The sequence below is a fragment of the Lepidochelys kempii genome, chromosome 24 (assembly GCF_965140285.1).
Source record: "Lepidochelys kempii isolate rLepKem1 chromosome 24, rLepKem1.hap1, whole genome shotgun sequence".
In the NCBI taxonomy this organism is placed as follows: domain Eukaryota; kingdom Metazoa; phylum Chordata; order Testudines; family Cheloniidae; genus Lepidochelys; species Lepidochelys kempii.
The window spans coordinates 3,686,945-3,714,141 of NC_136403.1; the positions used below are offsets into that span (position 1 = coordinate 3,686,945).

A 27,197-nucleotide genomic window follows, 5' to 3' on the forward strand; every position below is an offset into this window, starting at 1 on the left:
TCAGTATTTCCCATTAAACACTCAGTTTCCCCCACAGGGTTATTCTACCCCTTTTTTCTTCTGGTACTCCCCAGCCACCGCCCCACCCATGCTGGGGACACGTTCTGAATTGCTCAGGCCCCAGTTCCCTTTGCCTGGCGACACTCTGGAAACCAGAGGGGGGGGGGTGTCTTTCCTCTCGACTTTCCTCCCTCTTGTTCAAACATTTGTGTGGAGTGTTTGCTAAGTGCCTAGTTGTTGGTCCCCTTTGCCCTGCTGTTGGGTTCCCTCTTAACTCCTCGTCTGCCAGATCTCAACTCTGGTCTTGGGCTGCGCTGCATTCGCGCCCTGCTGAAATCAGGGGAAGGTCAGGGGCCGTCCAGCGCTGAGGCAGGGTGTTCTGCCTGGGGGGTCCCAGACCATTCAGCACAACAGGTGTACTCTGGAGGTGCTGGGCATGGAGCAGCTCGGCAGGGATCTTCTACCTGGATAGGCTGCTCCTTCCAGCATCAGAACAGGTGCATTCTCTTCGGCTGGAGCCTGGAGGTTCACCACCAGCCCAGCCCGATTTGTCTGTATATACAAGTCCCTGTGCCACATCGCCCTGACGTCTTCCCCGCTCCCCCTGTCCGGCAATACCCTCACGCCCCACGGCACAGTTTGTCAGTGAAATAAACGTGCACGGCCTGTCTAGTCTCACCCCGTCTGTATAAAAGATGAAACCAAACCCGGTGAATAAAGATTGTTGGTAGACCAGAATCTCTCGGTTGTTTCCCCAAATCCCCATCTGAAGGGGGCTAAGTTAGAACGAAATCCACCTTGTCATCTGGAGGGTTGGAAAGGGTGCTGCTTGTCCAAATTCTTGACAGAAAATGCTCACCCCATGTTCCTGGTGGCCAGAGCCACTTATTCCTATGTGCCAGTAGGTGGCATGTTTTATATCACATAGGTCCTAGCTAGACATCAACCTAAGCCACAGTCATCCAAAACGGGATGTTCTTTGAAAAGACCGACACTAGTTCACCACAGCAATTGGACATGGCGCAGGAATTAATTCAAGGAAGCCCTATGGCCTGTGTTATGCAGGAGGTGCGATCAGATGATCACAATGATGGTTATATTTGTAAAAAGAACAGGAGTCCTTGTGGCACCTTAGAGACTAACCAGTTTATTTGAGCATAAGCTTTCGTGAGCTACAGCTCACTTCATCAGATGCATACATCCGATGGAACCTGGTAACACCTGGTCACACCCATTGTTTCATGTTCTCTGTGTTTATAAATCTCCCCACTGTATTTTCCACTGAATGCATCCGATGAAGTGAGCTGTAGCTCACGAAAGCTCATGCTCAAATAAATTGGTTAGTCTCTAAGGTGTCACAAGTCCTCCTGTTCTTTTTGCGGATACAGACTAACACGGCTGCTACTCTGAAACCGGTTATATTTGTGTGGACAGGCGATGGCCGTGCCTGGAAATCCAGGTGCAGGGGGAAAGAAGACATAGCAGTGCGAAGGCTTTGCCGCGCTTGACATCTGAGCGGTGAAATATTGCACATCGAGAAATTGACATGTGGAAAAGCACAGGCCTGGTCTAGCGGCCACATCTAAAAAAGTTGACCCCTGGTTCTTATTATTCTTTGTCATGTGGTAGCAGCTAGACCAAACTTTTGTGTGAGTGGCCCCTTTCACAGAGCAAGCTTCTGAGTGCGACGCCCCTTATAAATTAAAAGCACGTTTTTTATATTCAACACTATTATAAATGCTGGAGGCAAAGCAGGATTTGGGGTGGAGGCTGACAGCTCGCGACCCCCCGCCCCCACATAATAACCTTGTGACCCCCCCCGAGGGGGCACAACCCCCAATTTGAGACCCCCTGAGCTAGACCATCCCGAACCAAGGTGATCAGGGTCCCTTCGTGCTAGGTGCGGTACATAGACCTAGGAGAACCGGTCCCTGCTCCCGAAAGGTCATAATCTAATAGAGAAGGCAGGCCTAGAGAGAATTGCCCAGCTGGGCAAAGATGAAGGGACTTGCTCTAGGTCACGTAGGCCGTGAGCAGGGCCAAGAACTGAATGCAGCTCTCCGGCGCCCGACACCAGTTCCCGACCCACAACACCAGCCTTCCCCGGGCCCCGGCGTGCTAAACAGCTGGTGGGAGCGAGAATATGAGACAAGCAAGCGCAGCTGGCGTGGATCTCGGGGCTAGGCTATTTCCCATCACCTCCATTGCTTCGTCTCTGATTGGCATTCTTTGCCATGCGGGAGGGGAGCCCCCCCCCCAGGTGTGCAAGACGGTGGTGAACGGTGCAATCTCAGGGAGGCCTGGCTTGCAGGGGCCCCGCCAAAGGTATTTCTGTTACACTGTGGCCTCTCAAAGCCGCCTGCTAATGATTGACTCAAGGGTCTGTGTGGCACTAGTGACCCCTAGTGACCAGCCTGGGTCATCGCCGATTCACCTCCTGCTCACCTGGCATTATTACAGTGGGGTTAATAGACAAAGCCTCCCCTCCCCTCAACTAAAGCTTTGGAGACACCAGGCAGAACACTTGGGGCCTCGGTGACATAGCTTTCCCACATGGAAAATGTAGGGTCTAGACCCAGATCTGCTATGCAGCCTTGGGTACGTCCCTGCCTTTCTCTGGGCCTCAGTTTCCCCTTCCACCCTTTGTTTAATAATCCCTTGCTCTTATCTAGCACTTTTCATCAGTAGATCGCAAAGCACTTTACAAAGGAGGGGGCAGCCCCATTAGCCCCATTGTACAGATGGGGAAACTGAGGCACGGGGCGGGGCAGTGACTTGCTCTAAGTCACCCAGCAGGCCAGTGCCTGAGCCAGGAATAGAATCCAGGTCTCTTGAGTGATTTCCAGCCCAGTGCTCTGTCCCCTGGGCAACACTGTCCCAGTTGGTTTCTTTAGCCTCTTTGGGGCAGGGAATGTCTCTTGCCATGTGCACGTGCAGCACCCTGCACAACGAGGCCCAAATCTAAGTGAGGGCGGGGCCAGGAATAGAACCCGGGGCCAGTGCTCTAACCACTGGACCCTGCTGCGTCTCCCTTGGGGGGGAAAAAAAAGACTTATTTTCCTTTCACTTTCAGAACGTAAGAGCTCATGAACAGTGACCTTGGACACATGGACAGCCAAGCGCCCGTCACTTACAGGAAAATAGTGACCGTATTCCAGAGTAAAGGCCCATCCGCCATATACCTGTGCCCGGGGCAGCCTCCAATGCCATAGAACCCCATTCTGGCTGGGAACCTGCCATAATGCCCATCACAGGAGGGCAGGTCAGTTCACAGCTAGGTTGGCACTTACTGAACACCAGAGTGGGTTTGAGAAGGAGTGATGGGGTGCACTGGTCTTTGGGGGCCCCCCGCTGGCAGCTGCAGCATCCTGACACAGCCGAGCCCGGGTTTATTGGAAGCCTCTTGACTCTGCTAAAGACAGAAGGGATAACGACATGCCCTGTTGCCTCCTGTGTGTGTGCAGTGCCCTGCCCCATGGGCTGATCTGCGAGCGTTACTATATTCACAGTTTTCAGAGTAACAGCCGTGTTAGTCTGTATTCGCAAAAAGAAAAGGAGGACTTGTGGCACCTTAGAGACTAACCAATTTATTTGAGCATGAGCTTTCGTGAGCTACAGCTCACTTCATCGGATGCATACTGTGGAAACTGCAGCAGACTTTATATACACACAGAGAATTTGAAACAATACCTCCTCCCACCCCACTGTCCTGCTGGTAATAGCTTATCTAAAGTGATCATCAGGTTGGGCCATTTCCAGCACAAATCCAGGTTTTCTCACCCTCCACCCCCCCACACAAATTCACTCTCCTGCTGGTGATAGCCCATCCAAAGTGACAACTCTTTACACAATGTGCATGATAATCAAGTTGGGCCATTTCCTGCACAAATCCAGGTTCTCTCACCCCCTCACCCCCCTCCCAAAAACCACACACAAACTCACTATCCTGCTGGTAATAGCTCATCCAAAGTGACCACTCTCCCTACAATGTGCATGATAATCAAGGTGGGCCATTTCCAGCACAAATCCAGGTTTTCTCACACACCCCCCACCCCCATACAAACACAAACTCACTCTCCTGCTGGTAATAGCTCATGCAAACTGACCACTCTTCAAGTTTAAATCCAAGTTAAACCAGAACATCTGGGGGGGGGGGGGGGGTAGGAAAAAACAAGGGGAAATAGGCTATCTTGCATAATGACTTAGCCACTCCCAGTCTCTATTTAAGCCTAAATTAATAGTATCCAATTTGCAAATGAATTCCAATTCAGCAGTTTCTCGCTGGAGTCTGGATTTGAAGTTTTTTTGTTTTAAGATAGCGACCTTCATGTCTGTGATTGCGTGACCAGAGAGATTGAAGTGTTCTCCGAGTGGTTTATGAATGTTATAATTCTTGACATCTGATTTGTGTCCATTTATTCTTTTACGTAGAGACTGTCCAGAGGCCGGACAGGATCCCTGGGAAGCTCTGTGGAGTGGAGACCACCTTTGATCGATGTTTGTGCTGCGCCTAGGGCCCTGAGGCTCTGGGCCAGGACCGGGGCGCCCTGTACCACAATACAAATAATAACGTTCACAGAGTTGTAGATTTCAAGCCAGGAGGGAACCGTTCTGCTCAACTAGCTGAGCTCCCGCAGAGCACAGGCCGGAGGATTTCACCCAGTGATCCCTGCATCCAGCCCAGAGCTCCAGCCTGAGAGAGAGCGTGTCTCAACAGCAGAGGCTGCGAGAGACGTACATATCTGATTAGACCAAACTGCACCCGTTCACGTTCCAGAAGGACACACGAATCCTCGAACCGATCAGACCCGGGTCAACATCATCCTCTCTCCGGCAGGGGCCAGCTTCAGAGGAAGATGCAAGGACACTAATGGTACACCCTGACCATAGGGCTTTGTGGCTGACTTGCCCTGCCGCTGCTTATTTCCTTGGGGCCGCAGCCCTTCGTTGCTGGGCATGCTGGCCCTTTAAGGGGAAGGTGGGCTCAACCTCACCTATCCCCAGTTAGGGCTGTGGTTGGATCAGGTGACATGCTTCCTATAAGAGGCAGCCTGCTTGCTCAGCTAGAGGAGTTGAGGCTGCTGTAGCAGGGGATACAGAAACCAAGAGCTGGGAACAGGTGCTCCTTGCTCGCCTGAGAGAAGGGTCCGGCTGGAGCTATGTGCAGTGAGGGGCAGCAGGAAAACCCTCTTCCAGTGTGGGAGGGTATTTCTAGAAGGAAGCAGCCTGGCTAGGACAGTGCAGGCAATGGGGCGTGTGACGAGGAACTGGCACTGACTTGAGGCTCTCGACTGGGCCTTTTAGGGAGGACAGGAGGCAGCTTCCCCACCTGCAGCTTCTTTTGCCCTGTGGTGAAAAGGTCAACAGGCTGCTGAACTGAGGGGGAGGCGGAGAGAGAGGAGCTGAGGCCTGGTGTACGTGAGACCTCCCTGAGGGCACCCCTGACTGAGGTGCCTCTGTTGGCACATGACTCCAGGAGCTGGGGCTTTAAGAAAAGCACCAAAAGGTCACCAGCCTTGCAAGGATCCACAAATCTCTGACCAAAGCGCGTACACAAAGGGTGGTCGGGTGCATAAGGAGCTGGCCTGCAAATCAGGAGACCTAGAGTCAATCCGTGACTCACTTAATCCCTCTGCACCCCAGCCCCTCCTCTAACACAACCTTCCTTTATCTCCACTCTTTGGACTGCCGGCTCTTGGGGCAGGGATTGTCTTGCTCTGGGTATGTACAGCCCCGAGCACCATGGGGCCTTAGGTGCTACAGTGATGCAGCTGGCACTGATCTAACCCTGAGGCTTTGGCTCTGCCTGTTGCTTGCTGAGCAGAAATGGCTTCACGATTTAAATCTTAATAGAAAGCCAGTGAAAAACGTCAAGGCCTCCGTAGTCCTTGCTTTAGCTCTGCCTTAGCTTGTACCTGGGCAAGAAAGTGGGAGGGAGGTTGCAGAGAAGGCACCGGGGAAGAATCTCTGGCCTTCCAAGCATCCGCAGGCCTGTGCCATCCCATCGGCAGACTTCCTCCTGCTTGGGGGGCTGCCCCCTGCTGGCTGGCTGGGGTGCATGCTCTAGCAACAACTCTGGACCGCCAGGGATGGAGGTCGGTTGGGGCCATGCACACCTAGAGTGCCAGAAGAACTGAGTTGCTCAGAAGATCCTGAAGACCTCCTCCATGTCCTCTGAAGATCCCGCTTCCCCCCTGCCCCCCACCCCAAACTTCCTGGGCCTGACAGCACCCTGGTCGCTTCTCACAGAGTTGCTCAGAAAATGGATTTTCCAGCTTGTGAAAACTGAGATTTTTTTATTTTTAAAAAGCTTCCATCCCCAAGCCGGAATTCTGAAATTTTCACAAAAGTTAAATTCCTCCCCCCTCCCATCCCCCCCAAAAAGTTTTGAAACCATGGGAATTTTTTTCAGTTGTATTTGAAACACTCCTTTTTAATGCTTTTCATTTCAAAATGTACTTTTGATTTATACAGGAAAACAAAAGTGGTTCGGAAACAACAAATCAGAGGTGGTTTGGTTCCAGTGGTTTTCAACATTTTCAAAATGTCCTTTGTCCCTTTTTTGTTTTAAAATGACTTTATTGGTCGATCAGCCTTTGGGACATTTGGGTTGTGTCGAAATGGCATTTTCTGATGGAGAATGGTTTAGACCCTTTTCCAACCGGCTCAAAGCAACTTTAAGGGGTGTTGTGGGTTAATTCTTCTCACCCCCAAGGGAGGGTTGGGGCGTAGTGGGAGTGTCATGGCAAGAAAGGTGGGTGTGAAGGGGTTAAACACCTCCCAGCTGTCACAAAGTTAAGCCCCGGGGTTAAGGGGAATTGAACCAGGAATGGCGCCTCTTAGTGGAGGAGCTAGGAAGTGCAGGGAGCTAGGAGGGTGCTGCTTACCGAAGCCGGGGGGAAAGGGGGGTGCGAGCATAAGGCTGGTGAGTATGGTCCTCCCGTCTCGTGGAGTGGGGGAAACTGAGGCACAGACCATGTAAGGCTGACATTTTTGAAAGCAGCCACAGATTTTGGCTGCCTCAAGTTTTTTGGGGGAGCCCAGCTGGAGACTGGGCTCTCCTCTGCCCCACGATTTGTGGGGTGCGCTTACATCCGTGTAAACGGGAGGGGGTGTGTGAAAAATGCTGCATCCCGGTAGTTGCGCTTCACGCTTACTTTGCTCTGATGTAAACGGGGCTGCTCCAGGGTAAGGAAGAGTCCGCCCCCCTCAGTGCTGAATTCTCTTCCTCGAGGGGCAAACTGGGGGCTCCTGTGTCCCCAGGGTGCCGCACGCTGGCAGCCCCCCCGGGCGGTGTGTCTACACGAGGGGCGCGACACCCGCGCTGATAATTACGAGGTGTCCAAGACAGAGACCAAATGTGGGCGTGGAGTAAACAGCTGAACCTCCCCGTCCAGCCAAGGTGGGTGACACCCCCAGAGAGGGGAGTGGGGTAGGGGAGGGGAAAGTTTCCCAGGGAGAATTGTCCAGATGTCACTTTCATTTTCACTCTCTCCTGCCCACCTTCCCAGCGGCAATCAAGGGGGATCAGCTCAGCCCTTCCCAGCACTCTCACCCTCGGGGTAACCCCCTCACCCCACCGTACCCCAGTAAGGCTGTTTCCTGCTCTCCTCCCCAGCGTCCTCATGAGCAAAGGGGGGGGGGAAGAGGGAGGAGTGTGAATATGAACCCCTCTCTGATACCCCCAGGGGAAGAGGGATAGGGGACCCCCAGGGGAAGAGGGGCTGTGAAGGTGGGGGACACCCCTGGCACCCCAGGGACCAGAAGGTACGGGACCCCAGGGGTAGGGGGGTCTGTGAGGGTGGGGACCCCTCTAGCACCCCCAGGGGCAGGCAGAGTAGGGGACCCCAGGGGAAGGGGGGCTGTGAAGGTGGGGGATCCCTCTGGCACCCCAGGGGCAGGCAGGGAAGGGGGCTCTGGAGGAAGGGGGGCTGTGAAGTTGGGGGATCCCTGTGGCAGGCGGGGAAGGGGACACCAGGGGAAGGGGGGGGCTGTGAAGGTGGGGGATCCCTCTGGCACCCCAGGGGCAGGCGGGGAAGGGGACCCCAGGGGAAGGGGGGGCTGTGAAGGTGGGGGATCCCTGTGGCAGGCGGGGAAGGGGACACCAGGGGAAGGGGGGGCTGTGAAGGTGGGGGATCCCTCTGGCACCTCAGGGGCAGGCAGGGAAGGGACCCCGGGGGAAGGGGGGGCTGTGAAGGTGGGGGATCCCTGTGGCAGGCAGGGAAGGGGACACCAGGGGAAGGGGGGACTGTGAAGGTGGGGGATCCTTCTGGCAGGCAGGGAAGGGGACCCTGGGGGAAGGGGGAGCTGTGAAGGTGGGGGATCCCTGTGGCAGGCGGGGAAGGGGACACCAGGGGAAGGGGGGCTGTGAAGGTCGGGGATCCCTGTGGCACCCCAGGGACAGGCAGGGAAGGGACCCCGAGGGAAGGGGGGGCTGTGAAGGTGGGGGATCCCTCTGGCAGGCGGGGAAGGGGACACCGGGGAAAGGGGGGGCTGTGAAGGTGGGGGATTCTTCTGGCAGGCAGGGAAGGGGACCCCGGGGGAAGGGGGGACTGTGAAGGTGGGGGATCCCTGTGGCAGGCGGGGAAGGGGACACCAGGGGAAGGGGGGGCTGTGAAGGTGGGGGATCCCTCTGGCACCCCAGGGGCAGGCGGGGAAGGGGACCCCGGGGAAGGGGGGGCTGTGAAGGTGGGGGATCCCTGTGGCAGGCGGGGAAGGGGACACCAGGGGAAGGGGGGGCTGTGAAGGTGGGGGATCCCTCTGGCACCCCAGGGGCAGGCAGGGAAGGGGGCTCCGGAGGAAGGGGGGCTGTGAAGTTGGGGGATCCCTGTGGCAGGCGGGGAAGGGGACACCAGGGGAAGGGGGGCTGTGAAGGTGGGGGATCCCTCTGGCAGGCGGGGAAGGGGACACCGGGGGAAGGGGGGGCTGTGAAGGTGGGGGATTCTTCTGGCAGGCAGGGAAGGGGACCCCGGGGGAAGGGGGGGCTGTGAAGGTGGGGGATCCCTCTGGCACCTCAGGGGCAGGCAGGGAAGGGACCCCGAGGGAAGGGGGGGCTGTGAAGGTGGGGGATCCCTCTGGCAGGCAGGGAAGGGGACCCCGGGGGAAGGGGGGACTGTGAAGGTGGGGGATCCCTGTGGCAGGCGGGGAAGGGGACACCAGGGGAAGGGGGGGCTGTGAAGGTGGGGGATCCCTGTGGCAGGCGGGGAAGGGGACACCAGGGGAAGGGGGGGCTGTGAAGGTGGGGGATCCCTGTGGCAGGCGGGGAAGGGGACACCAGGGGAAGGGGGGGCTGTGAAGGTGGGGAATCCCTCTGGCACCTCAGGGGCAGGCGGGGAAGGGACCCCGGGGGAAGGGGGGGCTGTGAAGGTGGGGGATCCCTCTGGCAGGCAGGGGCAGGCGGGGAAGGGGGGCTGTGACGATGGGGGATCCATCTGGCACCCCAGGGGCAGGTGGGGAAGGGGACCCCAGGGGCAGGAGGGGAAGGGGGGCTGTGAAGGTGGGGGATCCCTTTGGCACCCTGGGGCAGGAAGGTTGGGGACCCCAGGGGTAGGTGGGGAAGGGACCCCGGGGAAAGGGGGGGCTGTGAAGGTGGGGATCCCTCTGGCACCCCAGGGACAGGCAGGGAAGAGGGCCCCAGGAGAAGGGGGAGCTGTGAAGGTGGCGGATCCCTCTGGCACCCCAGGGGCAGGTGAGGAAGGGGGCCCCGGGGTAAGGGGGGGCTGTGAAGGTGGGGGTCACTCTGGCACCTCAGGGGCAGGCGGGGAAGAGGACCCCGGGGAAAGGGGGGCTGTGAAGGTGTGGGATCCTCTGGCACCGCAGGGGCAGGCGGGGAAGGGGACCCTGGGGGAAGGGGGGGCTGTGAAGGTGGGGGATCCCTCTGGCAGGTGGGGAAGGGGACCCCGGGGGAAGGGGGGCTGTGAAGGTGGGGGATCACTCTGGCACCCCAGGGACAGGCAGGGAAGAGGGCCCCGGGAGAAGGGGGGGATGTGAAGGTGGGGGATCCCTCTGGCACCGCAGGGGTAGGTGGGGAAGGGACCCTGGGGGAAGGGGGGGCTGTGAAGGTGGGGGATCCCTCTGGCAGGTGGGGAAGGGGACACCGGGGGAAGGGGGGACTGTGAAGGTGGGGGATCCTTCTGGCAGGCAGGGAAGGGGACCCTGGGGGAAGGGGGGGCTGTGAAGGTGGGGGATCCCTGTGGCAGGCGGGGAAGGGGACACCAGGGGAAGGGGGGGCTGTGAAGGTGGGGGATCCCTGTGGCACCCCAGGGACAGGCAGGGAAGGGGGCCCCGGAGGAAGGGGGGGCTGTGAAGGTGGGGGATCCCTGTGGCAGGCGGGGAAGGGGACACCAGGGGAAGGGGAGACTGTGAAGGTGGGGGATCCTTTTGGCAGGGAGGGAAGGGGACCCCGGGGGAAGGGGGGGCTGTGAAGGTGGGGGATCCCTCTGGCACCTCAGGGGCAGGCGGGGAAGCGGGTCCCGGGGGAAGGGGGGGCTGTGAATGGGGGGATCCCTGTGGCAGGCAGGGAAGGGGGGGCTGTGAATGGGGGGGATCCCTGTGGCAGGTGGGGAAGGGGGGGCTGTGACTGGTGGGGATCCCTGTGGCAGGCGGGGAAGGGACACTGGGGGAAGGGGGGGCTGTGAATGGGGGGGATCCCTGTGGCAGGCGGGGAAGGGGACACCGGGGGAAGGGGGGGCTGTGAATGGGGGGGATCCCTGTGGCAGGCAGGGAAGGGGGGGGCTGTGAATGGGGGGGATCCCTGTGGCAGGCAGGGAAGGGGGTCCCGGGGGAAGGGGGGGCTGTGAAGGGGGGGGATCCCTGTAGCAGGCAGGGAAGGGGGTCCCGGGGGAAGGGGGGGCTGTGAATGGGGGGGATCCCTGTGGCAGGCGGGGAAGGGGGTCCCGGGGGAAGGGGGCGCTGTGAAGGTGGGGGATCCCTGTGGCAGGCGGGGAAGGGACACCGGGGGAAGGGGGGGCTGTGAATGGGGGGATCCCTGTGGCAGGGGGGGAAGGGGGGGCTGTGAATGGGGGGATCCCTGTGGCAGGCGGGGAAGGGACACTGGGGGAAGGGGGGCTGTGAATGGGGGGGATCCCTGTAGCAGGCCGGGAAGGGGCTGCTGTGAATGGGGGGGATTCCTGTAGCAGGCGGGGAAGGGGGGGCTGTGAATGGGGGGATCCCTGTGGCAGGCGGGGAAGGGGGGGCTGTGAATGGGGGGATCCCTGTGTCAGGCGCTGAAGGGGGGGCTGTGAAAGTGGGGGATCCCTGTGGCAGGCGGGGAAGGGGACCCCGGGGAAGTGGGGGCTGGGAATGGGGGGGATCCCTGTAGCAGGCAGGGAAGGGGGGGCTGTGAATGGGGGGATCCCTATAGCAGGCGGGGAAGGGGGGCCTGTGAATGGGGGGGATCCCTGTGGCAGGCGGGGAAGGGGGGGCTGTGAAGGTGGGGGATCCCTGTGGCAGGCGGGGAAGGGGGTCCCGGGGGAAGGGGGGGGCTGTGAATGGGGGGATCCCTGTGGCAGGCGGGGAAGGGGGGGCTGTGAATGGGGGGGATCCCTGTGGCAGGCGGGGAAGGGACACCGGGGGAAGGGGGGGCTGTGAATGGAGGGGGATACCTGTGGCAGGCGGGGAAGGGGGGGCTGTGAATGGGGGGGATCCCTGTGGCAGGCGGGGAAGGGGGTCCCGGGGGAAGGGGGGGCTGTGAATGGGGGGGATCCCTGTGGCAGGCGGGGAAGGGGGTCCCGGGGGAAGGGGGGGCTGTGAATGGGGGGATCCCTGTGGCAGGCGGGGAAGGGGGGGCTGTGAATGGGGGGATCCCTGTGGCAGGCGGGGAAGGGGGGGCTGTGAATGGGGGGGATCCCTGTGGCAGGCGGGGAAGGGGGGGCTGTGAATGGGGGGATCCCTGTGGCAGGCGGGGAAGGGGGGGCTGTGAATGGGAGGGATCCCTGTGGCAGGCAGGGAAGGGGGTCCCGGGGGAAGGGGGGGCTGTGAATGGGGGGGATCCCTGTGGCAGGCAGGGAAGGGGGTCCCGGGGGAAGGGGGGGCTGTGAATGGGGGGGATCCCTGTGGCAGGCGGGGAAGGGGGTCCCGGGGGAAGGGGGGGGCTGTGAATGGAGGGGGATCCCTGTGGCAGGCGGGGAAGGGGGGGCTGTGAATGGGGGGGATCCCTGTGGCAGGCGGGGAAGGGGGTCCCGGGGGAAGGGGGGGCTGTGAATGGGGGGGATCCCTGTGGCAGGCAGGGAAGGGGGTCCCGGGGGAAGGGGGGGCTGTGAAGGGGGGGGATCCCTGTAGGAGGCAGGGAAGGGGGTCCCGGGGGAAGGGGGGGCTGTGAATGGGGGGGATCCCTGTGGCAGGCGGGGAAGGGGGTCCCGGGGGAAGGGGGCGCTGTGAAGGTGGGGGATCCCTGTGGCAGGCGGGGAAGGGACACCGGGGGAAGGGGGGGCTGTGAATGGGGGGATCCCTGTGGCAGGGGGGGAAGGGGGGGCTGTGAATGGGGGGATCCCTGTGGCAGGCGGGGAAGGGACACTGGGGGAAGGGGGGCTGTGAATGGGGGGGATCCCTGTAGCAGGCCGGGAAGGGGCTGCTGTGAATGGGGGGGATTCCTGTAGCAGGCGGGGAAGGGGGGGCTGTGAATGGGGGGATCCCTGTGGCAGGCGGGGAAGGGGGGGCTGTGAATGGGGGGATCCCTGTGTCAGGCGCTGAAGGGGGGGCTGTGAAAGTGGGGGATCCCTGTGGCAGGCGGGGAAGGGGACCCCGGGGAAGTGGGGGCTGGGAATGGGGGGGATCCCTGTAGCAGGCAGGGAAGGGGGGGCTGTGAATGGGGGGATCCCTATAGCAGGCGGGGAAGGGGGGCCTGTGAATGGGGGGGATCCCTGTGGCAGGCGGGGAAGGGGGGGCTGTGAAGGTGGGGGATCCCTGTGGCAGGCGGGGAAGGGGGTCCCGGGGGAAGGGGGGGGCTGTGAATGGGGGGATCCCTGTGGCAGGCGGGGAAGGGGGGGCTGTGAATGGGGGGGATCCCTGTGGCAGGCGGGGAAGGGACACCGGGGGAAGGGGGGGCTGTGAATGGAGGGGGATACCTGTGGCAGGCGGGGAAGGGGGGGCTGTGAATGGGGGGGATCCCTGTGGCAGGCGGGGAAGGGGGTCCCGGGGGAAGGGGGGGCTGTGAATGGGGGGGATCCCTGTGGCAGGCGGGGAAGGGGGTCCCGGGGGAAGGGGGGGCTGTGAATGGGGGGATCCCTGTGGCAGGCGGGGAAGGGGGGGCTGTGAATGGGGGGATCCCTGTGGCAGGCGGGGAAGGGGGGGCTGTGAATGGTGGGGATCCCTGTGGCAGGCGGGGAAGGGGGGGCTGTGAATGGGGGGATCCCTGTGGCAGGCGGGGAAGGGGGGGCTGTGAATGGGAGGGATCCCTGTGGCAGGCAGGGAAGGGGGTCCCGGGGGAAGGGGGGGCTGTGAATGGGGGGGATCCCTGTGGCAGGCAGGGAAGGGGGTCCCGGGGGAAGGGGGGGCTGTGAATGGGGGGGATCCCTGTGGCAGGCGGGGAAGGGGGTCCCGGGGGAAGGGGGGGGCTGTGAATGGAGGGGGATCCCTGTGGCAGGCGGGGAAGGGGGGGCTGTGAATGGGGGGGATCCCTGTGGCAGGCGGGGAAGGGGGTCCCGGGGGAAGGGGGGGCTGTGAATGGGGGGGATCCCTGTGGCAGGCGGGGAAGGGGGGGCTGTGAATGGGGGGGATCCCTGTGGCAGGCGGGGAAGCGGGTCCCGGGGGAAGGGGGGGCTGTGAATGGGGGGATCCCTGTGGCAGGCGGGGAAGGGGGGGCTGTGAATGGGGGGGATCCCTGTGGCAGGCGGGGAAGGGGGTCCCGGGGGAAGGGGGGGCTGTGAATGGGGGGGATCCCTGTGGCAGGCGGGGAAGGGGGTCCCGGGGGAAGGGGGGGCTGTGAATGGGGGGGATCCCTGTGGCAGGCGGGGAAGGGGGTCCCGGGGGAAGGGGGGGGCTGTGAATGGGGGGTCCCTGTGGCAGGTGGGGAAGGGGGTCCCGGGGGAAGGGGGGGCTGTGAATGGGGGGGATCTCTGTGGCAGGCAGGGAAGGGGGTCCCAGGGGAAGGGGGGGTTGTGAATGGGGGGTCCCTGTGGCAGGCGGGGAAGGGGGGGCTGTGAATGGGGGGGATCCCTGTGGCAGGCGGGGAAGGGGGTCCCGGGGGAAGGGGGGGGCTGTGAATGGGGGGGATCCCTGTGGCAGGCAGGGAAGGGGGTCCCGGGGGAAGGGGGGGCTGTGAATGGGGGGGATCCCTGTGGCAGGCAGGGAAGGGGGTCCCGGGGGAAGGGGGGGCTGTGAATGGGGGATCCCTGTGGCAGGCGGGGAAGGGGGGGCTGTGAATGGGGGGGATCCCTGTGGCAGGCGGGGAAGGGGGTCCCGGGGGAAGGGGGGATCCCTGTGGCAGGCGGGGAAGGGGGGGCTGTGAATGGGGGGATCCCTGTGGCAGGCGGGGAAGGGGGGGCTGTGAATGGGGGGGATCCCTGTGGCAGGCAGGGAAGGGGGTCCCGGGGGAAGGGGGGGCTGTGAACGGGGGGATCCCTGTGGCAGGCGGGGAAGGGGACCCCGGGGAAGGGGGGGCTGTGAATGGGGGGGGATCCCTGTAGCAGGCGGGGAAGGGGGGCTGTGAATGGGGGGGATCCCTGTGGCAGGCGGGGAAGGGGGTCCCGGGGGAAGGGGGGGCTGTGAATGGGGGGATCCCTGTGGCAGGCGGGGAAGGGGGGGCTGTGAATGGGGGGGATCCCTGTGGCAGGCGGGGAAGGGACACCGGGGGAAGGGGGGGCTGTGACTGGTGGGGATCCCTGTGGCAGGCGGGGAAGGGACACTGGGGGAAGGGGGGGCTGTGAATGGGGGGGATCCCTGTGGCAGGCGGGGAAGGGGACACCGGGGGAAGGGGGGGCTGTGAATGGGGGGGATCCCTGTGGCAGGCAGGGAAGGGGGGGGCTGTGAATGGGGGGGGATCCCTGTGGCAGGCAGGGAAGGGGGTGCCGGGGGAAGGGGGGGCTGTGAATGGGGGGATCCCTGTAGCAGGCAGGGAAGGGGGTCCCGGGGGAAGGGGGGGCTGTGAAGGTGGGGGATCCCTGTAGCAGGCGGGGAAGGGGGTCCCGGGGGAAGGGGGGGCTGTGAAGGTGGGGGATCCCTGTGGCAGGCGGGGAAGGGACACCGGGGGAAGGGGGGGGCTGTGAATGGGGGGATCCCTGTGGCAGGCGGGGAAGGGGGGGCTGTGAATGGGGGGATCCCTGTAGTAGGCGGGGAAGGGGCTGCTGTGAATGGGGGGGATCCCTGTAGCAGGCGGGGAAGGGGGGGCTGTGAATGGGGGGATCCCTGTGGCAGGCGGGGAAGGGGGGGGCTGTGAATGGGGGGATCCCTGTGGCAGGCGGGGAAGGGGACCCCGGGGAAGCGGGGGCTGGGAATGGGGGGGATCCCTGTAGCAGGCGGGGAAGGGGGGGCTGTGAATGGGGGGATCCCTATAGCAGGCGGGGAAGGGGGGGCTGTGAATGGGGGGGATCCCTGTGGCAGGCGGGGAAGGGGGGGCTGTGAAGGTGGGGGATCCCTGTGGCAGGCGGGGAAGGGGGTCCCGGGGGAAGGGGGGGGCTGTGAATGGGGGGATCCCTGTGGCAGGCGGGGAAGGGGGGGCTGTGAATGGGGGGGATCCCTGTGGCAGGCGGGGAAGGGGGGGCTGTGAATGGGGGGGATCCCTGTGGCAGGCGGGGAAGGGGGTCCCGGGGGAAGGGGGGGCTGTGAATGGGGGGATCCTTGTGGCAGGCAGGGAAGGGGGTCCCGGGGGAAGGGGGGGCTGTGAATGGGGGGGATCCCTGTGGCAGGCGGGGAAGGGGGTCCCGGGGGAAGGGGGGGCTGTGAATGGGGGGTCCCTGTGGCAGGCGGGGAAGGGGGTCCCGGGGGAAGGGGGGGCTGTGAATGGAGGGGGATCCCTGTGGCAGGCGGGGAAGGGGGGGCTGTGAATGGGGGGATCCCTGTGGCAGGCAGGGAAGGGGGTCCCGGGGGAAGGGGGGGCTGTGAATGGGGGGGATCCCTGTGGCAGGCAGGGAAGGGGGTCCCGGGGGAAGGGGGGGCTGTGAATGGGGGGTCCCTGTGGCAGGCGGGGAAGGGGGTCCCGGGGGAAGGGGGGGCTGTGAATGGGGGGATCCCTGTGGCAGGCGGGGAAGGGGACCCCGGGGAACGGGGGGCTGGGAATGGGGGGGGATCCCTGTGGCAGGCGGGGAAGGGGGGGCTGGGAAGGTGGGGGATCCCTGTGGCAGGCGGGGAAGGGGGTCCCGGGGGAAGGGGGGGCTGTGAATGGGGGGGATCCCTGTGGCAGGCGGGGAAGGGGGTCCCGGGGGAAGGGGGGGCTGTGAATGGGGGATCCCTGTGACAGGCGGGGAAGGGGGGGCTGTGAATGGGGGCGATCCCTGTGGCAGGCGGGGAAGGGGGGGCTGTGAATGGGGGGGATCCCTGTGACAGGCGGGGAAGGGGGGGCTGTGAATGGGGGCGATCCCTGTGGCAGGCGGGGAAGGGGGGGCTGGGAAGGTGGGGGATCCCTGTGGCAGGCGGGGAAGGGGGGGCTGGGAAGGTGGGGGATCCCTGTGGCAGGCGGGGAAGGGGGGGCTGGGAAGGTGGGGGATCCCTGTGGCAGGCAGGGAAGGGGGTCCCGGGGGAAGGGGGGGCTGTGAACGGGGGGATCCCTGTGGCAGGCGGGGAAGGGGACCCCGGGGAAGGGGGGGCTGGGAATGGGGGCGATCCCTGTGGCAGGCGGGGAAGGGGGGGCTGTGAATGGGGGGGATCCCTGTGGCTGGCGGGGAAGCGGGTCCCGGGGGAAGGGGGGGCTGTGAATGGGGGGATCCCTGTGGCAGGCGGGGAAGGGGGGGCTGTGAATGGGGGGATCCCTGTGGCAGGCGGGGAAGGGGGGGCTGTGAATGGGGGGGATCCCTGTGGCAGGCGGGGAAGGGGGGGCTGTGAATGGGGGGATCCCTGTGGCAGGCGGGGAAGGGGGGGCTGTGAATGGGGGGATCCCTGTGGCAGGCGGGGAAGGGGGGGGCTGTGAATGGGGGGGATCCCTGTGGCAGGCAGGGAAGGGGGTCCCGGGGGAAGGGGGGGCTGTGAATGGGGGGGATCCCTGTGGCAGGCGGGGAAGGGGGTCCCGGGGGAAGGGGGGGCTGTGAATGGGGGGGATCCCTGTGGCAGGCGGGGAAGGGGGTCCCGGGGGAAGGGGGGGGCTGTGAATGGAGGGGGATCCCTGTGGCAGGCGGGGAAGGGGGGGCTGTGAATGGGGGGGATCCCTGTGGCAGGCGGGGAAGGGGGTCCCGGGGGAAGGGGGGGCTGTGAATGGGGGGGATCCCTGTGGCAGGCGGGGAAGGGGGGGCTGTGAATGGGGGGGATCCCTGTGGCAGGCGGGGAAGCGGGTCCCGGGGGAAGGGGGGGCTGTGAATGGGGGGATCCCTGTGGCAGGCGGGGAAGGGGGGGCTGTGAATGGGGGGGATCCCTGTGGCAGGCGGGGAAGGGGGTCCCGGGGGAAGGGGGGGCTGTGAATGGGGGGGATCCCTGTGGCAGGCGGGGAAGGGGGTCCCGGGGGAAGGGGGGGGCTGTGAATGGGGGGTCCCTGTGGCAGGTGGGGAAGGGGGTCCCGGGGGAAGGGGGGGCTGTGAATGGGGGGGATCCCTGTGGCAGGCAGGGAAGGGGGTCCCGGGGGATGGGGGGGCTGTGAATGGGGGGGATCCCTGTGGCAGGCAGGGAAGGGGGTCCCGGGGGAAGGGGGGGCTGTGAATGGGGGATCCCTGTGGCAGGCGGGGAAGGGGGGGCTGTGAATGGGGGGGATCCCTGTGGCAGGCGGGGAAGGGGGTCCCGGGGGAAGGGGGGGCTGTGAATGGGGGGGATCCCTGTGGCAGGCGGGGAAGGGACCCCGGGGGAAGGGGGGGCTGCTCAGCAGCAGGAGGAGGGATTAGCTGGGGGGGGGCAGGGATCCCAGGCAGCTCCCCTCCCTCCTCCCGCCGCAGCCTGAGCTGGCCCCAGCAGGGCAGGGGAAAAGGCTGCGGCTGCCCCCTCCTCCCTGCCCCCTGTCACCTTCCCTCCTTCCTCCCCTCCCCTCCCCTCCTGGGGTGGCCTCCCCCCCCCCCTTCCTTTTCCTCTGGGAGAGGGAGGGAGCCACGGGAGCCGGGGGGAGGCAGGGCTCCAGAGAGGAGGGGAGGCAGGGCTGGGAAAGGCTGGGGATTGAGAGCTGCAGCTAGGCCGCTCCCTGGGCAGGATCCCACCCCAGCAGCCCAGGGAGAAGGGGCTTTGGCCCCCAGGGGCCCGGATTCGCCCCCCCTGCCATTTCCAGGGGCTGGAGGAGCGCAGGAGCCGGGCAGCAAAGAGCCAGAGAGGGAGAAGGGGAAAGAGGAGAAAGGGGGTGGAGAACCCCCCTTCCCCCAGCTGGGATGCACAGAGACCAGCAAGCATAATTCAACCAGAAGGGGACAGGCTCTTTACTTGGGTTTCTCCCCCCCGCTTCCCTGCCACTTAATGCAGTGAGAGAAGGAAGAAAACAGGAGGCGGGAGGGAGAGATATACAGGGACCTTTCAAACCAGATTTGCCAGCAAGCTCCTAACAAGAATTGGTGCAGTGTTGTGGTTTGTTTTTTCCCTTTTTTCTTCTTCTTCTTCCCACTGAAAGACTCAGACAGAGGAAGAGAGAGAGGCAGAGAAGCGGATGAGGGAAGGGGAGGAAGAGAAATAAAGAAGGAAAGACTCTCCATTTCGTGGAGAGGGGGAGTTTGCAGGGAGTGATTCATTTTAGGCTGCAAGGAAAAGGATATTGGGGTTCAGAGGCAGAGTTCAAGAAAGGGGTCACTAGGCCTGGAAAGGTGGAAATTGGGGAGTCTTTTGAGGAACCAAACAAGAATTGCTATTTATTTTCAGGGAGCCTGTGGATTTTTTGCTTTCGGAAGCTGGGTTTGCATGAGCTGGTATTTTATCTTCTGGGTTTGTTCTGTTTTGTTTTGTTTTTAAGGAAGAAACCAATTTGTGTCAAGTTTTAAGAACCTTAAAATGCAGTTTGGGGGTTTAAAAAATTAGGAAATCTTTTTTATTTAATTTTTTTTAAGTGTTGAACTGGACTCAGAAATAGTGTACATATTATTGTATGATTTTTTATTGATTATTTATTTTTCAAAGATAGTAAGGAAAGACCGAGCTGTTACCCTAAAAGAAGTGCCAATTTGTTGGAGAATTTGAGCTTCTGGTATTTTTTTTTCTGCTACAATTTTTCAAGTATTAGGCGAGGGATTTTATTTTAATTTTTTTTTTTTTGGTCTCTGCCCTGCAAGCAGAAGAACAGCTGTTAAAACTGGATTATAAGGATGTTTTTTATCTGTGTTTTGCAGTTAAGACTTTAATATTTTGAAGAAAAACTGCTTTGTTTCCTTTTAATTTTCTTCGACAGCATCTGTAACCTTGAAAAGACTATTTTTGGGCGTAATATAAAGGCAAGTGCATTTTTTAGGTTTTTTTAGAAGAAAACAGGAGGGGAAAAATTAAAAAAAAGAAAAGGAAAAAAAAAGAGACCATGTTCCGACTCCAGCTCAAGATGGACCTGCAGCTTCCAGGATCTTGGTCTGTTTTCCTCTTCTGGAATTTTTTTTTTTCCGGGAGGGTGCGATTTTAAAATTATAAAAGCAGCAAAGAAAGCAGAGGACCCTGGATTTTTGGATCAGCGAAGGAGACGAGAAGAATCATGAGTGTGAGGCTTCCGCAGACTGCACTAGACAGGTATGTGTTTGTTGGGTTATTTATTTTTTTGTCCTCTTAATGCTCGTGATTGAATATCAAATTTAGTGATGCTACTTTGGGATTTTGGTTCATTTTTCTGGGCAGGGCTTGTTTTGAATTGAGGAAACTGGCTACTTTGCTAGTTTGAGTGTGATGCAAATGGGGGGAGTTGTTGGGGGCTACTAGTGGTGCTACACAAATTGTGTATGGGGTGTTTTTGTGTGTGTGTGTGTGTGTGAGAGAGAGAGAGAGAGAGAGAATTGGTATGTGGGTTGTGAGAATTTGCAGGCTGGGGAATGCCCTGTTTTGTTTGTCCACAGGAGGAATTGTGTGTGTGGTTTTTCTACATAAAAATGCTTTTAAATAATTTTATTCTCAGTGTGCGAGTTGCTCCCTGTCTGGGTCACCCCCCTCCCCCACTGATCCTCCAGCTTCCTCTGTTTCCATCCCTATGCAGACTGCAGTGGGCTGTGGCTGGGCCTAGTCTAGGATGGGCGTTATTACATGTATGGTACCCAGGTTCCTCTGCAGACTGTGTGGCCACTTGGTAAATTACCTAGATAAGCTCCCCTGGAAGAGGAAATTCCCTCCCCCTCTCATGCACCATGTCAGTACTTGATCCTGCAGTCCTCACGCAGGCAAGGCCCCCACTGGAAGTTAATGGGAGTCTTGACTGCAGATGTGACCCCTTTAGTGTGGTCTCTGGTGCCTGGAGTAAGGTTGTTGCAATCTGCCAAGTGATGTTGGAGAATGTGGATATGCCAGGCGGCAAGTGGGGTGTAGGCAGTGAGGTTAGTTGCTGCAGTGGGGTGGTGGTAATGGATTGGGACAGTGCCATGCTTGCTGGGGGCTGGGGAAGGCCATTGGATTGAAACAGAGGGGAGAGAAGTGCATGGGGGATTACTCCCCCACCTCTTCCCAAAACAAAAGTCCATGCAGAAAACACTGCACTGATTCTTTCCTGGAATGCAGTATTCTCCTTTCACTGCTGTCATTGGTTTAATATCCTCCCGTGTGGAAAGACATGAGATAAAGCCGGTATTTTAGTGCATTCTGCATGCCTGGGGTTCTATTTTTATTTATTTAGTTTTTTGGTCCTATCCCTTTCTGTGCTGCTCAGAGGATTTTTATCATCCACACACACTCAGATTTCTAAATGCCACCCAAGCAGGAGCTGATCCATGGAGTTTAATCTCTCACGTGTTTTCTATAAGTTAATAATAACGAATAATATGGTGCATTTTTAAAACTAACACTTTTCATCCTCTGAGGAACCCCACTGTGCTTTAGAAGTTGCAGGCTAGGCCTGCATGCTCTTCCTAGCAGGTGTACTGTTTACTACTGCAAGTAGTCTCACTCAGTAGCAAGCACTACTCCAGCTAGTTAAAGTCACGTCTACACTCAAGGTGCTACAGCTAAACTGCTGTCGTGTAGATGCTTCCTACAGGGCCAGAAGGGGTTTTCGGTCGATGTAGGTAACCTACCCCACCCGCCCCCGGTCGGTGGTAGCTAGGTCGACAGAAGAATTCTTCTGTCAATGTAGCCGCATCCACACTGGGGGTTAGATCTGCTTAACTGGGGCGGTCAGGAATGTGAACTTTCCGAATCCGTGACGGCCGTAGCTAGGTCGATCTAACTTCTAAGTGTAGACTAGACCCCAGGGTTTGGAGTGTTGGGAGATGGCTTCACTCTGAAATGCATCCACCCCTAGGGTGGAGGATGTCAACAGCCAATGGGGAGGGGCGAGGAACGAACCCCTTATTATGAAAAGTTCCACAGGACCTTTGCGGTACCTGCAGCGCCGTCCCTGCTAGGATTCGAAGTGGCTTGTATTTCGGCACGCTGTGGTACTGTGTCTCTGACACCTGCCTCTGGTAGCAACTGGCTTTGGGCTGGTAGCTTCAGTTTTCCCTGAGGAGTGTTGGCTGTGCAAACAGCAATGGTCTTTCTCTGTCCGTTCAATCTCAGCTACTCCCTGTATTAGAACAAATACAGATTTTGATTAGGTAGTTATTAAACCCTGATAAGTTAGGGCCTGGTGATTCATTTACTTAAAGATATTTCTCTTGCTCTCATTGCCACAGTAGTCAAGTTTCTGTAGGCAAATGAAATCACTGCCAGAGGTGAGGCCCCACCCCCAGGGTCAGGTAATACTGTGGGCAAGCCAGGGGGCTGGCTGGGGGTGCTAAGCTGAAAGTGTGAAGCACCTAAACCACCTGGAAATTAAAATCTTTCTTGGCCGCGGTGGGCCCTGAACTCTGTGTCTGCAGGATTTCAGCTGTCGTTGGAGCTTGTAGCCCTCCTGGTTATGACGATATAGCCTTACAGCCGCGGACCCAGGCAGGGCTGTCTGAGTCTGCACGCAGGCCACCCCCGGGCCTCTGCTGATGCTGGGAGCTTTCCGAAGGAGCTGTGTGATTGTCAGGAAAGCGGTAGGATGCAGAGCTGGGATTGGGACCCAGTGGGCAGCGGCCACACCCCCAAAAGTCCTGCTGACTTCGTGCGGCTGCTGAGGGGTGTGTGGGAGGCTGTGGGCTGCAGGAAAACACCCTGCAGCTGTTTATGGGGGAGAGGACAAAGGACCCCAAAATGGAGTAGAATAGTGGGAGCCTCCCTCTCCCTCAGTCCCCACCGGAGCCAAGATGCTGGGGGAGTCGGGGATCATAGAATCATAGAATATCAGGGTTGGAAGGGACCCCTGAAGGTCATCTAGTCCAACCCCCTGCTCGAAGCAGGACCAATTCCCAGTTAAATCATCCCAGCCAGGGCTTTGTCAAGCCTGACCTTAAAAACCTCTAAGGAAGGAGATTCTACCACCTCCCTAGGTAACGCATTCCAGTGTTTCACCACCCTCTTAGTGAAAAAGTTTTTCCTAATATCCAATCTAAACCTCCCCCACTGCAACTTGAGACCATTACTCCTCGTTCTGTCATCTGCTACCATTGAGAACAGTCTAGAGCCATCCTCTTTGGAACCCCCTTTCAGGTAGTTGAAAGCAGCTATCAAATCCCCCCTCATTCTTCTCTTCTGCAGGCTAAACAAGCCCAGCTCCCTCAGCCTCTCCTCATAAGTCATGTGTTCTAGACCCCTAATCATTTTTGTTGCCCTTCGCTGGACTCTCTCCAATTTATCCACATCCTTCTTGTATGGATGGTAGGAGAAAATAGTGGATACCTAGCAGACGCCATTCCAGTCCTTTTTACTTCTCCCTGATGGCTTCTGCACCCATATTCCAGTTTCCGCTGCTGCCCTTTGCTCCCTAGTCAGCAAGCTCTGACATCGGGGCATGCGTCGGGCTTCCTTTTTTTCCCCAACAGCAGAGGACCCAATGGCCAGAGGCTTCTGAGAGAAGAGCACGGACAGCACCCCGGTGGGAATCCCAAAACCCTTCCCAGTAGCTGTGGGTAGCAGGTGGTCTGAGGTTTTCACTCCAGGACACAGGAGGCTATCAGACATTCCTAGCATTTGTATCGGTCCCCGGGAAGGTTCATTTGTTTGGTTTGTCCCTGCTGATGTAACACGGGTTACATTCTTCCTCTGATCAAAAGAAGCTCAACCCAAGCCTCCGAGGCCCGCAGCGGTTTGAATCCTGGAAGAGACCCTGCTTATGTGATGGCCGACACACCAGGGATTGAATCCGGGGCCTCCAGAGCTGCTACAGCTTGAGCCAAAGAGTGACGGCGCTCTAGGAGGGGTTGTAACAGACTCCTGTCCCCTGTGGATCAGGCACAGGGTTGCAGGTTGGAGACAACTCTATTTAGCTACCTGGGCGCACCATAGTTTGCTCTGTAGGACTCTCTATCCAGGACCATAAAAACCTCTGTGCTGTCTGCTGAGCAGGGGATGTTGCAGACCTTGTTAATGTCTCTTCTTCCAGTTGCGTGGCAGCCTGGAGGCTGCTGGGCTTCCACCCTCCGTCCCGCAAGCGGCTCCGGTTCCAGTTCTGCGCAGCTGACATGAAAAGTGCAATGTCAGTGTAGCACCCAAGGGCGGAGCGCCTACTGAAGTGAGCGAGTGGAGACGCCCCTCTAGCTCAGCTGGATGGCCACCTGCCTAAGAAGCCGTTTTCTAGTCCTTCCTCCGGCATCTCCTGCCTGCGCTGGGATAGCAAGCGCCTTGCTGGTGGTTGTTTGTACTACTCTTGTGCTTGGGAGCCCTAGGTGTGGACCAGGACCCCAGTGTGCTAGGCGCTGTACAAACAGAACATTTACAGGTGTGTGTTGTGCCTAGCTGGGGCGCACAGGGGCACAGTGTGCCTAGGGAGTTAAAGGAGAGTGATTACAAAGAGGCTGCCTGTTTCTCATACTGGGTCAGACCAATGGTCCATCTAGCCTTGTAGCCTGTCTTTCCAACAGCGGCCAATGCCAGGTGCTTCAGACGGAGTGAACAGAACCCGCAATCATTGAGTGATTCATCCCCTGTCAACAACTCCCAGCAAACAGAGGCTAGGGACACTCAGAGGACGGTGTGGCATCCCTGCCCATCCTGGCTAATGGCCCATCCTTCTCAGTGCCAGTAGGGCACTGGTGGCGAGGGGGGCGTGATGCCTTCTGTGCCCTGCAGGTGTGGGCTGGTGCGGGTGGCAAGCGAGGCATTGGTAGCGCGGGTGTCTGGGGTAAGCCTTCTCCCTTGGAGCCCGGGGTGGCCGTATCACGTGATAATTCTGAGCCCTTGCACAGTTTCTCGTCCAGGGATCTCAAAGCACTTTTCAAAGGTCGGTTTGGGTTAACAATCCTTGGGTGGTGGTGATCAGAGAAATGAGGAAACCCCTTGGCTCCACGCCATATAGTGAGGCTCACAAACAGAACCCAGCTAGAAACAGAAACCTTGAGCCTTAGTCGCTCGTTCACACTCCTTCTTTGAACTGGAAGTAGAACCCAGGAGTCCTGAGCTGGGACTCGAACCCAGGAGTCCTGTGAAAACCGCTAGGTAATGCTGCCTTGAGACTGGAGTTCGTGTTGTAGAGTTACAAAATATACTACCCTAAACAGGGAAGGGAAAGTGCAGCCAAAAATAGAAAGGAGAAATAACAAGGTTTATTCCTCTGCTGTTCGAATACCTTTTGCTTGTCACGTAACTGGAGCTTGTCAGGAACCTTTATGCCCCGATGAGTTTGCAATTTCTCCGCATCTCAGTTGGGGAGGTATAGGGCTGAAATGCAGCTGTACTGTGTGGCCATGGTGATGGGCTGTTAGTCGGAGGAGGGAAGGATTTCTGCCCTTTTATCCTCTGCAGGTTTCAGTTCCTCGCAAGCTAATGAAAGCAAAATAATCGGCTGCAATGTCCGCAAAGCGCTCTGCAATTTTACTAGTTAAATCTCCACAGGAAGCGGCCCACTTCTGCTCCAGCGCAGCAAATCAGATTAACTGTCTGTACCAGACAAGTGTTGGAGGGGGTGGCTCAGCAAGCTACGCATCCGTCTCCATGGAATCATGGGTTCAAATCCGTGCCTGGGTCCTCTCAGCTCTTCATCCTTACAAGGTCGAGGAATTCAGCTCCCCGCTGGCTATAGCATAGGAGACGTTAATAAAACTAGATCTGGACTCTTTCCCCCACACGCCCAGGTGTTAGTGCGTGACAGAGGGATGCAAAGGTGATTCTTTTGTAGGAGAATGGGATTGGTCCTGCCCACTGCCTCTGTCGTGCTCTCTACCAGTGAATTGCTGTCCTCCACCCCAGAGGTGGCTGCATTTTGTTGCTAGATTTTGGTACATACAGGTATTGGTGCTGTGCTGAGCTGGCAAAGCCCTGCTCAGAATCTCATTAAAGACCAGGAAAGAATAATTGCATGTGTGTGAATTTGATCAGGAATCCCAGCAGCAGGGCTATTGGAATGGGATGGTATTTCAGGTTTGGATAGGTCAGTGAGGCTTTATCGGGACCAGAGAGGCCTGCTCAGTGGAAGACAAAGGCCCTATTATGGGCTTTGCTTGCTAAATAACCTTTCTGGTGGCAGGTAGTTCCTTTGTTTGGCCTCTGATTTGGGCCCTCTATTCTGTACTCTGCAGAACCTTTTACCTTTTAAATACGTGTAAGTTTCTGTTTCTTCTCCAGGCCACAGTTAGTACTGGGATGATGATATTACCCTAAAAAGAAAAGGAGTACTTGTGGCACCTTAGAGACTAACCAAAAAGTGAGCTGTAGCTCACGAAAGCTCATGCTCAAATAAATTGGTTAGTCTCTAAGGTGCCACAAGTCCTCCTTTTCTTTTTGCGAATACAGACTAACACGGCTGTTACTCTGAAACCTGATATTACCCTAGCGATTATATAGTGCAGTTCATCAGCAGATCTCAAAGCACTTTACAAATGTCAGTATCGCCATCCTCATTTAACAGCTGGGGAAACCGAGGCACAGAGAGAGGACGTGACTTGCCCAAGGTCACCCAGCAGGCCACTGGCAGAGTCTGGAACAGACCCAGGTCTCCTGGATCCTGAGCCAGGGCTCAGTCCCCTAGGCCACACTGCCGCTCCATCAGCAAAGTTGTATTTCTCCCCTACGGATCATCTTATTTCTCTCTCCTGGTGTGGCCTAGTGATCTGAGTGCTGCTTGCATCAAATCCCATCTCTAACGTGGTGGCACATGTGCCTCTCCATGCCTTGGTTTTGGGGATATCGATGCCTCGCAGCAGGGTCATGGGGACCAGTTGGTAAAGGTCCTTGGATGGAAAGTGGCAGAGTTTGATGCCCTGGGCCTGGGAATTTCCTTGCCTGTCATGGTTTCAATACCAACTTCCTACAATAGGCATGAGGCTTCAGCCAGGGTACGAAATAAATCCGGCTCTGCAGCCATATTTAGTGCCTCCGAGGTTGAAGCTATGCATTACATGGTTATTCTTGTCCTTTGGGTCTAATGGCAGAGACATGGGCCCTAAGTCTTGGTGGTCTGTTTTTTATTTTACTCCTGTTGGCTTTAATGCACTGGGTCAGAATAGACCAGAGTTTGTTCCTGCTGCAGCTGATTGGAGTGCCAGCTTCCGGACCCTGGCATGCACAGTAGGGAGGACCCCGTATTGGCAGCCCGTTAGAATGAGCCTTCTGTCTCAGCACATTGTGCCCGAAAAATGAAATAACTTCTGTGAGTAACTGAGGGACAGAGGCAGATTGTTCACGGCATGGCATGGAGAGATGCTTGGGATATCAAATTGCAGTGAGCAGTTTCCCTGTTCTGCTGGCGTTGGCCTCGCGTCACCCGCTGGAATCCCTAGTTAGCCGGCTCTTTATCGTCTGTGTTACAGTCCCGCTTCTGGGCGACGGCCACATGGATGTGACATTGGCACAGCATTGTCTTGTAAGAATGAGCCTGCTTCATTCATACCAGCAAGCTCTAGCGTGGAAGCTGTTCCCTCTCGGCGTGCTTTCTGCAGAGAACAAGGTTTCCTTTCCCCCTTCTTGTGGAAGAAGCTGGGACGGGGCATTGTAAATATGGCCTTAGAAGA

General features: G+C 59.0%; 1 protein-coding gene across 5 annotated transcripts in view; it reads left to right on the forward strand.

Annotated features, from left to right (window-relative positions):
- Positions 1-18,002: 18,002 nt before the first annotated feature.
- The window catches only part of ARHGEF11 (Rho guanine nucleotide exchange factor 11), an 88,989-nt gene continuing 79,794 nt past the window's right edge, over positions 18,003-27,197 (forward strand). For all 5 annotated transcript variants that reach the window (XM_073323600.2, XM_073323609.2, XM_073323610.2 and 2 more), the window contains exon 1: positions 18,003-19,758. In XM_073323600.2, the coding sequence (XP_073179701.2) occupies positions 19,724-19,758 (35 nt within the window). In that variant the 5' untranslated portion in view covers positions 18,003-19,723. The remainder of the gene's footprint in view (positions 19,759-27,197) is intronic.